The 13388-nt window shown below is 35.0% G+C and overlaps 1 protein-coding gene across 2 annotated transcripts; it reads left to right on the top strand.

Annotated features, from left to right (window-relative positions):
* The first annotated feature begins 5245 nt into the window (after positions 1–5245).
* Positions 5246–13137, top strand: LOC147390367 (Inositol monophosphatase family protein). 2 transcript variants are annotated; one of them, XR_015182736.1, is made up of 9 exons: positions 5246–5493; positions 5621–5717; positions 5824–5926; positions 7492–7703; positions 8091–8150; positions 11001–11389; positions 12305–12383; positions 12453–12521; positions 12842–12939. XR_015182736.1 is itself a non-coding variant. In XM_086458168.1 (9 exons), the coding sequence occupies exons 1-9, from the start codon at positions 5387–5389 to the stop codon at positions 12989–12991; spliced, it is 1248 nt and encodes a 415-aa protein (XP_086314294.1). In that variant the 5' UTR covers positions 5246–5386; the 3' UTR covers positions 12992–13137. The 2 variants fall into 2 exon arrangements, 1 of the variants encoding a protein (XP_086314294.1); XM_086458168.1 differs by having other exon boundaries at positions 12471–12521; positions 12842–13137.
* Positions 13138–13388: the final 251 nt, after the last annotated feature.

The following is a 13388-nucleotide window of genomic DNA, read 5'->3' as shown; positions in this document are numbered from 1 at the left end:
GTCTTCATAGTTTTTGAAAAACTCTGGAGAGATTTTTTACTTACACAAAAATTAATCCAAGATTTCATAGAATCTCGAATGACCAATCAGACGAAACCTAATGAGGGTTGTTTTATAAATTAGGGATTCCCTCAATACGCGTGAGTTCCTGTGTTCGGTTGACTCAAGATTCTATAAAATCTTGGATTAATTTATTTGCGTGCAAATTTTATTTTATTTTAAAATCCTTGTTTATATCATGCTTTGTCCAATGTATAATAGATTGAAATTTTAATAAATGACATTTTTTTAAAGATTCTTGGAAGCTTTTCAACTCATGATGGGCTCTTGACTTCATGTGGTTGTGGGGTCTTCGATTCCACTAATTGTCGGATTGTGTGTTCCTTGATTATGCCACCTTTTCCTTGTTGTGTGAGGTTAGCATCATCATCGTTTTGGACATTTGCACCTAAAGTATGACTCATCAGGACAATCAAAGATGTTTTGGATTCAGTTTCTTAATCTTGGAACGAGGGATTGTTAGTTTTTATTTGGATATAATCGATTATAAAAGTTCTCTCACTTCTTCGTGAAGCACTATTACAATTAGTCCTTCAATAATCGTTTTGAAAGTGTTTTTTGGGAAGTAACTTCTTTGGATGAAATACAACCAAAACTCATGGAAATGCAAATATGTAAGCTTTGATGTCCAATTATGTTGGATAAAATATAACCAAAACCCAATGAGTTTGTGCCATGTGTACTTGACAGACTAAGCATTCTAACTCATCCAAGGGAGATGCCCATTAAGGGTGATGGTAACACTCTTTAAATCTCTCTTTAGGAATCTAATACAATGAGGACCACGTTCACTTCAACATCATTGGAACCTTCAACCATATCCTTGAATGGTCTTTGAGACTCCTCAGGTATGAAATCTGAGGCAAGCTATAAGCCCTTTGAAGAGGACTAATTAGGACAATTGCAACTAAAAACTATAGATTTAATATTTGGCCTTAAGAAGTTGATTTATGATTTGAGTCATGATTTTCGGACTCCCTCCCTGACATACACCCCTCTACTCTCTTGATGTGACATGTGATAGAATTGCAGATTTTCTTTTCTCGAGTTTCACAATTACACATCCGTATAAACATGTGTAGTTGTGTATCTCGAAGAAGAAAATTTACGATTCTATCACATGCCACCTTGGGAGAGTAGATGGGGAGATAGAAAATAATTATTCTTGAGATTTTTCATCCAACTTCACCAATAAGAGCAGTTGGACCACATGGCCACTGTCGTGGAGTTGTAATTCACATAAATTTTCAACGTGTTTAATAATTCATGTCACTGAACTCTAAAGAGAACAAAAGTATTTTGATAAGGTTTGGTATCCATTAAATCATTTTAAATGGGCAACGCACATTGTTACCTTAACACTTGACAAGGTGTCAAGGTATTGCATGTGTTTGACACCCTTCATTTAGAGTTGTGCTGGAGTGACCCCAGGATTAGATCTCATATCTCACTTTCTTGATGTGAAAGTGTGTAAGAGTCATAGATTCTTTTTCACTCGTATCTCGATGGTTACCACACTTCCACGTTAGGAAAGTGAGATATGAGGTACAATCTTAAGGTCACTTCAGTATTATTCATTCAAATATGACAACTCGATATGTTAAAATAATAATGTTGAAGTGACCTTAGCCTGGAATCTCATATCGCACTTCATGACGTGAAAGTGTATGGGATCTGTAGATGCCGTTCATCAAGATACAAGTGAAAAACATCTATGATTCCTATCCATTTTCAAGTTAAGAAGTGCACTATGACATTCTAGCTTGAGGTCACTCTATCATGACTCATGTTAAAATTAAAAATTAGATGAATATGACCCAAAACTTACTTTGTAGTTCATCCTTGCATAAGAATCTAATACACCCACAAGAATAAAAGTAAAATAAAATACATAAATTATTTGGTATTTTATATATGAAACACATATAAAATATACAAAATTGGGGAAGAGTTCTATTGAAAAAATAAATAAATTACCTGACGAAGAAAGTCAGTAACTAACATGAACCATTCGATATCATGTAACGAAAATTTAAGAATCAAAGCAATTTTGTTTATAAAGTTATATACTTGATTTTACACAAATTTTCCTTAATGGACACTTATAATTTTATGAGTCGTGATAAGATGACTACCCCACATGACAAACTCAATCGACTACCTGACGTGACAACTTTGGGAATCGTAGATCTACGTTCTTTGGGAAACACGGTTCCCTTGAGATACACTTTTTTATGGGGAAGTGCAGCCATGTATCTTGAAAAGCATAGATCTACGATTCCCGAACTTATCACATCAAGGTAGTTGATTGAGTTTGCCACAGGGAGTAATCAGATTATCATGATTCTAATTTTATAGCATTGAAATGCTTATTTCATGTGTGTCTAGATGTGTCATGTTGAGAAGTGTCCAAGTGCAAATAAGTGTCAATGAGACAAATAACCGAAAAGTAGAAGTGCTAAGATAGTACTGTACTTAAAGATATATTGTTGGTAGGAAATGATTCTTAAACCATAGGTTATGAAATCACTCTTATTGTACCAAATTTGTGATTTGTAAGCATTTGGGATTCACATCATAGTCACAAAATTCGAAAAATTCTTCAAACTAGGTTTTAGCCGTTAATTTAACGCATTAACAAATTAATTGCTGATCCCCCAATTTATCATGAAATATGATAGCATTTTTACCATTCGCCTTCAAAATTTTAATTTTTTCAACATTCAGACCTCAAGAAAGAAGTTAGGATTTAGAGAGAAGTGGCAAATGATAGGTTTTGGTGAGAAATCCAATAAGATATTTTGTATAATCTCCAAAATTTTGCTAATTTTTTACGAATTTTTTTCAAATTTATCTGAATTGAACTCTCACCGAATAATTACTGAATCCGAACTTTGTTACTATGATCCACATTCCATGTTTTTGCCCCCAAAAAACAATTTTTGATTGAAAATTAATAATTGACACTAGAATCGCTTATTAGAAGAGAGGAGTCCAAATCCATGGAGATTTGACTAAATTCTAAGTTTTTTTTTTTTTTGACGATAATGTCTTTATGTTTCTAGTTAATGACTTATAAATACTTCTCTAAGTATTTCTACAATATTAATTCAATATTCAAAATATTAATTTTTTTAATATAATTACTAAAATGTTCAGAGATGTTTGCTCTCGACAACATCTTTAGATCCCAAAAAGTACTTCCTAAACACTATTATCAAACTGATTATAAAATTGATTCATAGAAAGGTGTTAAAAAGTGATTCAAATAATTAAAGAAAGTGTTGAAAGCATGACTCTCGCAAACAAGGCTTTACATATTGTCGCTTAGAATATCGTGATTGGGTCAACTTTGATTCTTATGTTACCTTGTGCCCGATCCTAGCCAATAGAGAACTTGGGTTCACCTTTTGACAAAGCTTGAGAGGATCAAATCTCAAGGGAAAAATTACTCAATAGACCTTCTTGGGAGACAAGTTTAATTATAAATGCACTTGAGTAGGGGTGGAGCCAGGATTTTCTTTTAGTGGGGCAAACTTATAGTTAATTGGAGAGGGAGGGGGCAAACATTGGAGGAAGATGAGGGAGTGGGGGCAATAAGGTCAAATGGGACATGTCAGTAATTCAAAATGTAGGAGTATTTCAAATTTAAACATAAATTCAAGGGTATCTAAAATGCCAAAAAAAATTGAGTGGGGGCAATTGCCCCCAATGTCTCTTTGCTAGCTCTGCCCCTAACCTTGAGTATTAAAATCTTTATTTCTTAATGCTCAACTCATCCTATAAAAATTCATATTCAAATTGTTGAGATTGACGACTCAAATCGTTGAGATAAACAATTGATTGAACACTTAAATTATCAATCTTATCCATTTGAATAATGGGTCAAGATGATTTAAATTGAAACATTGATATTGATGATTATAACAAATTTGATCTCAACGAGTTTAATGTTGAGATCGACAATTTGCAATCTTTGATCTTGATGGTTGTCAAAGGTGATCTTGACTATTGAAACAAAGGTCGATCTCAATGATTTAAATTATTGATATTGACAATTTGAATCATCAATTTTTCTAATTGAACCTTGAAAAGGGTCGGGGCGCATTAAGGAAAAAAAATCACTAAATTGACCATGAACATAATGACAAAAACCTGCAATTATTTAAAAAAAATGATTAAATCATGATTTGAAAAAAAAAAAATGCAAAGTTTTTGAAAAAACTTGGATTAATCGTGATTTAATAGATGACTTTTTGAAAAATATCATAGAATATTTTTATTTTTAAGTGTTATTTTATCATTAAATATATTAAATACATATTTTATATTAAAAAAATATTTTTACTTTTTAATTTATCCAACATTTTCCCAGATTTTATTGACTTCGAATCCTACTTTGAAGCAAGTAGGCCGCTTCAAAATTTTGGTAGAACCCTCTTCCCAACATGACACGTGGTTTTTTGTATTTATTTCACATTTTTACTTTTTCATCAATATGTGGATATCGGGAATGGATCAAGGGACATATGAAACAACAATGTAACATTAATAAATTTTCAAAATATGAGTTAGAAATTTCGGATTGAGCTGATTTTTTATGAGGATGATCTCTATGATGGGAAGATCATCAAAAAAAAAAAAAAATCAGTCAAATCTGAAACTTCTAAACCCATTAAAAGTGATTTAGAATGTGGATCGTTAATTTTTTATCAATTTTTGTCAATAATTTATAAATCACTTTGAATGGATTTAGAAATTTCAGATTGAGCTGATTTTTTATGAGTATGATCTTCTCATCATAGTGATCATCCTCGTAAAAAATCAGCTCAATCAAAAACTTCTAACCCATATTTTGAAAAACCATTGTTTTTACAGATGTCCCATGAACCGCGACCGTGGATATTTCCTTGGATATTGCACATGTAATCCACAGAATAGGGTTTGATCACAATTTTGACATGAACTGCCCCCTTCAAAGCTTTTTTCTTGGACTTTTGCCTATTTTTTCGAGAATTATTCCCAAACCCTTACTTTGTCATTATGCTTGCGAGGTGCATTAAGTAATTTTTCCAATATTTAACACCAACGTTTTAAAGGCTTTAACGTTGACACGTGGCATATGTTCCTACCCAATTCGACTTATATATCTAACGTGTATCCAATACAAATACAATAACGGATAACAGGCACTCAAACACGCGCGCGAACGCACGTACGCCGCACGCGCACTCACACACACTTACACTCCACAACTCCATCTAGTGGAATCCGCCATTGAACCAGTCTATAAGCTTCACATCTATGATCTAGCTTCATTCCCGCCATGGATATCTTACATTCGTGTTCTCGATTCTCTGTTCGTCAATTAGTCGATCGTCATTGTTCATCAACACCTATTCGTAGTTCCTCTCGATTTCTATTCACTGTAAGGTCTCTGCTTCACAATATCTGTACTCGTCTCTTTTATCCAAATCGATCGTCATTTGTTCTCGAAATCTAGGGTTCTGAAGATAATTTCAAATGTTATTTATTTATTTATTTTTTGATTAATTTTTAGGTCGAACTTACCTTTCCCGCCACAGAAAGCGAAGTACCACAGAGAGCTTCAAGCAGCAGTGAATGTTGTGGAACAAGCTTGCCGTCTTTGTGTGGATGTAATTTCTTTAATCATTTCTGTTGAAAAAATGTGCAAAAATAACGTTTTTCTTCGTTTTTTGGAACTAAATTTGTTGATATTTTGTTCTATTAATGTTCGACCAGGTGAAGAAATCTCTGTTTTCCAGTGATGGACGGATTCTGGAAAAGAACGATCAAACTCCGGTCACTGTGGCTGATTTCGGGGTGCAGGCTTTGATCAGCTTGGGTAATTTGTTCTCTTTGTCCCATTTCTTTCTTTGTTTCTTTTGGTGGGAAAACTTGGAGTTGAGCAGACGGCAACTAAATTTTTAATTAATTCGAATACTTCTATTTTTTTTACATTCTTGAGTACATCATTGATAATTTCTGGTAAACCCGTAGAAAAACCATTAGGATACAAATGAAGGAAACCGATTTAATGACAAAAGAAATGCAAGAAAAAAAATGAGGTTAATTTGAATTGTTGGTAAAAAGAAAGTCAAACTGATGTTTCACTTCATGAAACGAACGAATTAGTGTCTTGAGGACCAAGGAGCATTGTCTTCCTCATCATTCAAAAAAAAAAAAAAGGAAAGGAGAGAGAGAATTCTCTTCCTTTATCACTTAGTGTACAGCTGTAGTGGAATCCATGGCTATGTTGAGTTTAGTCCCACATCGGACACTCATTGCTTTATCTCTCTTTTTATAAGCTCCTGGGCCTGTCCACTCATAGCCAATTGGTTTTGAGTTGGACCCCCAAATTTGGCAGACTATGATAATCCACTTGATGTTGTTTGCTAGAGCAATCTGAAACCACTAATTTACTCTCTCAATCTCATGATAAATAGCAATTATTTTTTGAGCAGCCCACATATATGATTAGTTGGTAAGGTCTATGGGCATTGATATTGTAGAGAAAGTGATCAAAGAACAATAAAGAAGAAAAATAAGAACAAGATGTAATTACATGCAAAAAACATTGAGATTTTACGTAGTTATCTCAGGATTGAGGTACATCCACGGATCACACTGATTCCACTACGAAGAGAAAACTCTCTGTCACAAATTACTCCCTTTCACCGAATAAAGAGAAATATATACTCCCAAGAAAACATAACTAGGGTTTTACGTAATACCACTGAAATTATTGAAATAACCTTGGGAAAAATTTCTTTCAGGGGCTCCACTGGTGAAAAACTGTGGAATGATGAACATTAGTCCTTACTGACCAATAGCATCAGGCTCCACAAACCATAACAGATACCATGAACCTGCGTTCAAAACTCGCTTTGATGCGATGAGTTATCAATCTTGTAAAAATAGGCTTACTTGCTCGCAACAACAAACAATTCTCGTTTTTTAAGTATCCAATCTTATGTGGTTTGGGCACATTCAACAAAGGTCAATTACAATGCAATTTAAAAAGAATATGCAAGTTGAAGGTTCTAAAAGAGGAAGAGAAAGACTTTAAGAATGCGGTCTGAGATAATGAAATCGGATATGAACATACTTGCAATAACAAAAAATGTGGTTCTAGCACAATGGAATAGAGGAATAGGGTTTGTTTAGCTGACCGCAAATCTTTGGGATAAGGCTTCAATGATGACAATGAGTTCAATTTTCTGCTGTTTTTATTCTTTTTAATCAAATTATGTTGGGAAATGTTAATTCAAATAGTTTCATGCTCAATTTCACTAATGTATTGTCTTGTTCCCAATTTTTTTTTCCTTTTGTTAGAAATATAGTTTTAAATATTGTTGAATTTACTTCTCAGGAAAAAAAAAAATTGTTGAATTTGACCTATGTTGACAGAGCTTAACAGGCAATTTCCTTCGATTCCATTGGTGGCCGAAGAGGACTCGGCATTCTTAAGATCGAATTTTCTAGCAGACGTTGTGGTAAATGCCGTAACTGATAAAGTGGAACCTGGAGATAAACCTTTAACCCGAGATGATGTCTTGGAGGCTATTGACAGAGGGGGAAAGGGTGGATTTGCTTTTGAAGCAAAACCAGCAACATATTGGGTGAGTTTAGTGGATGTTTTCGAGTATTGCTCAGACAAAGTTGTGGCGATTGACGAAAAAAGTTTGAAATTTTATATTATTGTTATGAATTACTCATTATGATCCACTCATCCATTAAGATGTCCTCTCTTTCCCCAAATTATGATGTATTATTTTGTAGGCATTATCTAATACTGTAGTGCTGTAACATAGTAACCTATGGATGCCATCACCTACACTGGGAACAGTCTGTTGTAGGAGATATAGCTCCTCTCCCCTTTCCGCACATTTCCGAATAGGGAGCTGTTGTAATTTGTGCTAATCTTGATTCTTGCTTATTACAATAAAAAGTTGCACAATGGGTTTCTACTTTTCATATACTGATTTGGGTTCATATTCTTTATGTAGGTTCTTGATCCAATTGATGGTACGCGAGGGTTTCTGAAAGGCAATGAGGCCTTATATGTGGTATGTTCCTTCTTCTTTCTTCAATGGGGAAGATCCTATTTTTTTTTATGGTGGATTATCAAAGCATTTCTTCTGACTCAGAAATGCTGGGATATCTTCCTTCTAACTTACTTGTCTCCTCTTGTGTTTGGTCCTGTATGCAATTCATTTTTGGTGGTGGATGTATTTCATTGTTTTGCTTATATCTGGTGTTAGTGATTGTAATGGGGAATTTGGGATATTTACCATTAAATGTACTTTTTTGAAACTGCTTCTGCCTTCTCTTAGCTGCTTGGGACTGTGTTTGGGTTCTCTTGGTCCTTATGGATTAAATCTGATCCTGTTTTTGTTGGATCTGGCCTGCACCAAAAAGTAGGAATGGAGAGAACAGCTCTTGTTTCTCCTTTTCGAGGTGGTTTGGTTGTTCAAAAACAAATCTTGGATGGTATTTTGGCTCCAATTTTCGGTCAACTGCATGGGCTTTAAATAACTTGAGTCAGTTATTACTATTGAAAAGGTGTATGATAGGGTGTGGAAAAAGCTTATTTTTGGCATTTATGAGCAAGCTATATTTGTGCATATTCCAACATAAAAGCAAGAGAGAACTAGCAAGGTCCTTCTTATGGAATTACAAAGAAAACCTATTAATCATTACTAGATGACTGATTGAATTCAGTGGATTTCTTCTTGAACAGGAATAAAGAGATGAATGATATACATTAGTTCCGTGTTGGGAGGTTGACTAGCATAGATATGAGGAGGTCCGAAATCTGTCCCTTTTGAGTGGTGAAGAATTTGAACAGGGTGCAGTGAACTATGGGTGACATTTTTTTCCTGATTGGTAAAGCAAATTTTATTCAAAAGGTAAAAAGAAGGTAGGCGGCCAAGGAAGCCACCTCACCATACATGCAGAAGAAACAAGAAGAAAAACAAAGCTACAACCTCTACAAAATTAGTTTGAACAAGTGAAATCCCACGTAAACAAAAAGTCCTCAAAGATGATCCCTCTAAATTCCTTCAAATTTTTTTCCACAAGAATAGGAGCCCAATGATTGAAAGAACTTTTTCCAACAAATAAAGAAAGAAAATGGCCCCAAAGCTCCTTGGACAAAGGGCAATGGATAAGTAAATGGTTGACCAATTTCCCATCGGACTTGTTAAGAAAACAGTAATTGTCTGAAGAAGTTCTCCTTGCCATAAACTGGTCCATTGTGAAGATTTTTGCAAGAGTCTCGGACCAAATGAAGAAGGTATCTTTGATTGAACTTTAGGCCCCCAAATTGCAGAGGCAGGAAAGGAAGACGATGGATTGCTTACAATGAATTAGTTGAAAGAACTTACGGATAAAACTGTATCCTTACTTCCTTCCCAAACTCGATTATTTGGATGGGTCATTGGATGGTGGGCCAACAATTTAGTTGGATGTGAAGGATGCATGCTGACATTTTAGGGAGTCTATCCTGAAGGTACTAGCTTCATAACCTGTAAAGTCTATGAGTGGTAGTATGACCAAGCTGCGTTCAATACCCTCTTATTGACTAAACAGAAAAAAAGTAAAGAAAAGGAAAAACGGATTCTATCCATTTTAGGATTAGAATGGATGTTGAATGTCCAGATTAGATATAAACATTAAGTAGTAGTAGTTACGGGAAGTTGTAGAGGGAGGCCTTGGACAAAGTATGAGGCAATGTGATCATATTTCCCCAATGGAAGGTGTTGAACATGGACCCTGCATCGTGGATTGGTTCTTGGAGGCAGTGGTTTCCTGGAATCTCTCCAGCCTCAAAGTCCCAAGGGCAGTCTATATTCCTTGATAACTATTGCTGAATCCAGGATATTATTCATTTAGATTTTGTTTTCTTTCTGATGCTATTGGACTTCTTTCCAATTCCTTGGAGCAAACTTTATAAGGAATTTAAGGGGGTCTTCTTTGAGGATTTTGTTGCGAGATGGGATAGGGTTTGTTCTTTGTCGGGATAGTTTTGGTTTCATGCGTTGTGCTTTGCTTTTTCTTTTTTGCTGTTTTCTTTGTTTTGGGTGGGTCCCTTCGACCCCCCTCGTTCTCTTTGTTTATCAATAAATTCATCTTTATCGATAAAAAAAAAAAAATTATTCCTCTTTGTGCCTTTGAAGTTTGTAGGGTCTCATGGAATGGAAACTTATCTGGTTGTTTTTTTTTTCGATAACTTATCTGAAATGCCTTTTTTTAATGGGTAAGCTGGACTTTGCAATGTGTCAAACCAACTGAGCTATGGGTCTAAGCCCAATTCTGAAATGCCTTACCGATGCATAAATGTAACTGATGGTTAAGGCTTCCATCAATGTAACCAAATTGGGAGGTTACTCTGGAATCGTCTATTTAACCATGTTACTTTTGTTTTCTTCTTTACGACAACTTTATGGATCATACTCTTTATGTAAAGTGGTGCCCACCTGCAGGAAAAACTAAATTTAAGTGATGTCCGGGCAAAATCATTTTCGTGATTCATTTAGAATTTAAGAAAGCGCATAATTGTTGATTGCATCCGTCTCAGAAGAAATCTTCTTAGATTTTTGAATTATAATCATCCTCATAATACAGCACTGACCCTCAGCCCCCCTACCTGCCGGATGAAAAGTCTATGGAGCTACACATGCTTTAACCCTATCACATGCTGCTCAACCCATTGTAACATTGGATCCTTAGATATAGTGCTGTATGAAGTCTATGAACATCTAGTTTTATTCTTAAATTGAAATTAGCTGTATTTCTTGAATACCAAAATAGATTCTTGATTCCTGAAAGGTTACATAAAGACAACATTGAATTATATGTTTAAACTCCTCATTTGGTGGTTTCTTCTTTGGCTGTGAAATACACAAAATTTTCAGGTAGGGTTGGCTCTTGTAGTGGAAGGAGAGATCGCAGTAGGTGTTATGGGATGTCCTAACTGGCAGGAAGATTTTTCCTGCAATCCCAGCACTGAAGGTCAGGAAGACAAAAATGGTCTACCTGGACCAGGGATCCTCATGGTTGCTCATGTTGGCTGTGGAACATGGACAAAGAGGTTATCAAATATGCTTGGTAACCTGGTCAGCATGCATAATGGTTGGACCAGATGCTCTGTGGATAGGTGTTGCTTGGTGCATGAGGCACGTTTTTGTATTTCTGATAGTCAAACCTGGGGATCTTTGCCACTGTCTGTTTTATTCAGCTCAACTACTAATGCTGATAGTATTGGGGACAAACAAGTTCTCCTTTTGCCAACATGTTGTGGAAGGTGTTATTTCTAAATCCCTTTGCGATAAACGTATATCTGTGTTTTATGTTTATTTGTTTTCTACTGAAATATCGATTGGTTTTTTGTTGTGAGATAGCATTAGCGTTTCAGAGTTCCTTTTATTAGGCCCTAACTCTTAACTTTATGAATTAGAGGAAGAATTGAACTGTTCACAATTGAAATGTAAATGCAGAAAGAACACATGCACTCACATGTCCAATGCTGACCAGACGTGTGTTCATAATCAAATGATGTAGAAAATTTTCTATTCATGAACAAATCTGAATATTGGACTCAAACTACAATAAGAATTAGTAACCCAAGATGGAAAATGTTTGGGCAGAATTTGTTTCGGCACTTGAAAGAATAGTTAAAAAAATTGAAGCAGCGAGGACCGGGATGTGTGGGTGAGGGTCCATGCTTATTATGGTCTTATTTTACAGGTTTTCTCTATGTATATATTCCACTTAGAGAAAATTACTAACATTCATATGCTATTTATTCCTCTTCTGAGCTTCAGAGGTTCAACCTTGGCAGCCAGATATGATCTTACTTTGGCAATGAAGGAATAACTTTTTCACAATCTAGAAAGAAGATGCTGTTTGTCCCTGTGATTGGATTGCACACTATTTAATGGTTACAACCCTATTTAATTTATATATAAATAATCTTCAACACTATTTAATTTATCTACTCATTAAATATATAACACATAACATGCAGGTTGACGTGTGCTTATATCATGGTGTAAAGGCTTACGATCTTTTCCATCAAAAACAGAAAGTGATAATTCATTGATTATTTTACAATGCTGTTTTAATCTTCTTATGCCAATCTAGAAACATGATTTATTGTTTAATTACCATATTAGTGATTTTCTAGCTGTTTATGTTGCATGCTTCCTTTTTTTTCCAGCTTGTGCAAGTACTTAATGGTGGCTTCGGGTAGGGCTTCCGTTTTCATTCTTCGAGCCAGGGCACAAACTATTATCAAGGTATGTCACATATTAAATTCTTCCATGTGGTCTAACAATCATGTGCAGTAGCCTGCATTGACAGTTTAGACTCAAACTACATTATAGGCTTGGGATCATGCTGTTGGAGTGATATGTGTACATGAAGCAGGGGGGCAGGTATGCTTCCTTCCAGTTGTCTTCTTAGTATTTCATTTTCTTTCACTGTATGATTGCAATTAAGATTTCGCTTACATCAATTATAATAAGTTCTTCTGCCACTATTTCTTTGGAAAGCATGTTACGCTAATTTATATTATATTATACAAAGAAAAAATATAGAAAAAAATAAAAATGGATCTCTCTTTTCTTTCTCGTTAGATACAGTCTTAAGAGGTCCTTCTACTTATATTAAACATGTCAAATGCTTCTTAAAATCCATTAAATTCTTTTATTTTTTAAATATCTCATGGGTTGAAAAACTAACCACTTGTAATCAGGTCACTGACTGGGAAGGGAGACGACTTGATCTTGCAGCAGATCAAGTTGAGCGGAGGGTCATCTTTCCTTCAGGTGGTGTGCTTGTGACAAATGGTAAAATACATAACCAGATATTGGAGATGATATCTGCCAGTTCATCAGTTATTTAATATGGATAGTATGCAGTCATGTTGTGCAATACTTCTTATTTTATTCATCTGATTCAATGATTCTTGTGGTGATTTTCTTTTCTTGTTCACATGAAACCGGTAAAATCATTTTAATAAAATTATGGCACTTAATCCATGGTCGGAAAGACTATGTCCCTGTACCATCTTATGTGGACTAAACTTGAACTTTTCTTGCCGGGATATAGGGTGTCTCGTGGGTTATATCAACTACTTCATGAGAAAGGTAAAAGGATCTCAGCCATATTGGGCTAAGAGGTTGCAGAGGCAGAAACTTAATGAGTCTTCTAGTTATTGAGAAACTTTACTTTCTTGTAATGGACCAAATTGAGTGGATTAGTGGAACGAGAAAAGTCCTAGTTCGTGTCAATGGATTAAA

This window comes from Akebia trifoliata, chromosome 11 (assembly GCF_017979445.1).
Source record: "Akebia trifoliata isolate Shusen 1 chromosome 11, ASM1797944v1, whole genome shotgun sequence".
Lineage (NCBI taxonomy): Eukaryota > Viridiplantae > Streptophyta > Magnoliopsida > Ranunculales > Lardizabalaceae > Akebia > Akebia trifoliata.
Note: the sequence above shows the minus strand (reverse complement) of the source record. Positions and strands in the feature narration are given on the sequence as shown.

What these genes read in the sequence shown, in the direction of transcription:
- LOC147390367 (XM_086458168.1), top strand. Translation starts at nt 5,387, where the DNA reads ATGGATATCTTACATTCGTGTTCTCGATTCTCTGTTCGTCAATTAGTC. An exon ending in CGATTTCTATTCACTGTAAG is followed by an intron (nt 5,494 to 5,620) that starts GTCTCTGCTTCA and finishes ATTAATTTTTAG; the next exon opens with GTCGAACTTACCTTTCCCGC. An exon ending in TTGCCAACATGTTGTGGAAG is followed by an intron (nt 11,390 to 12,304) that starts GTGTTATTTCTA and finishes TTTTTTTTCCAG; the next exon opens with CTTGTGCAAGTACTTAATGG.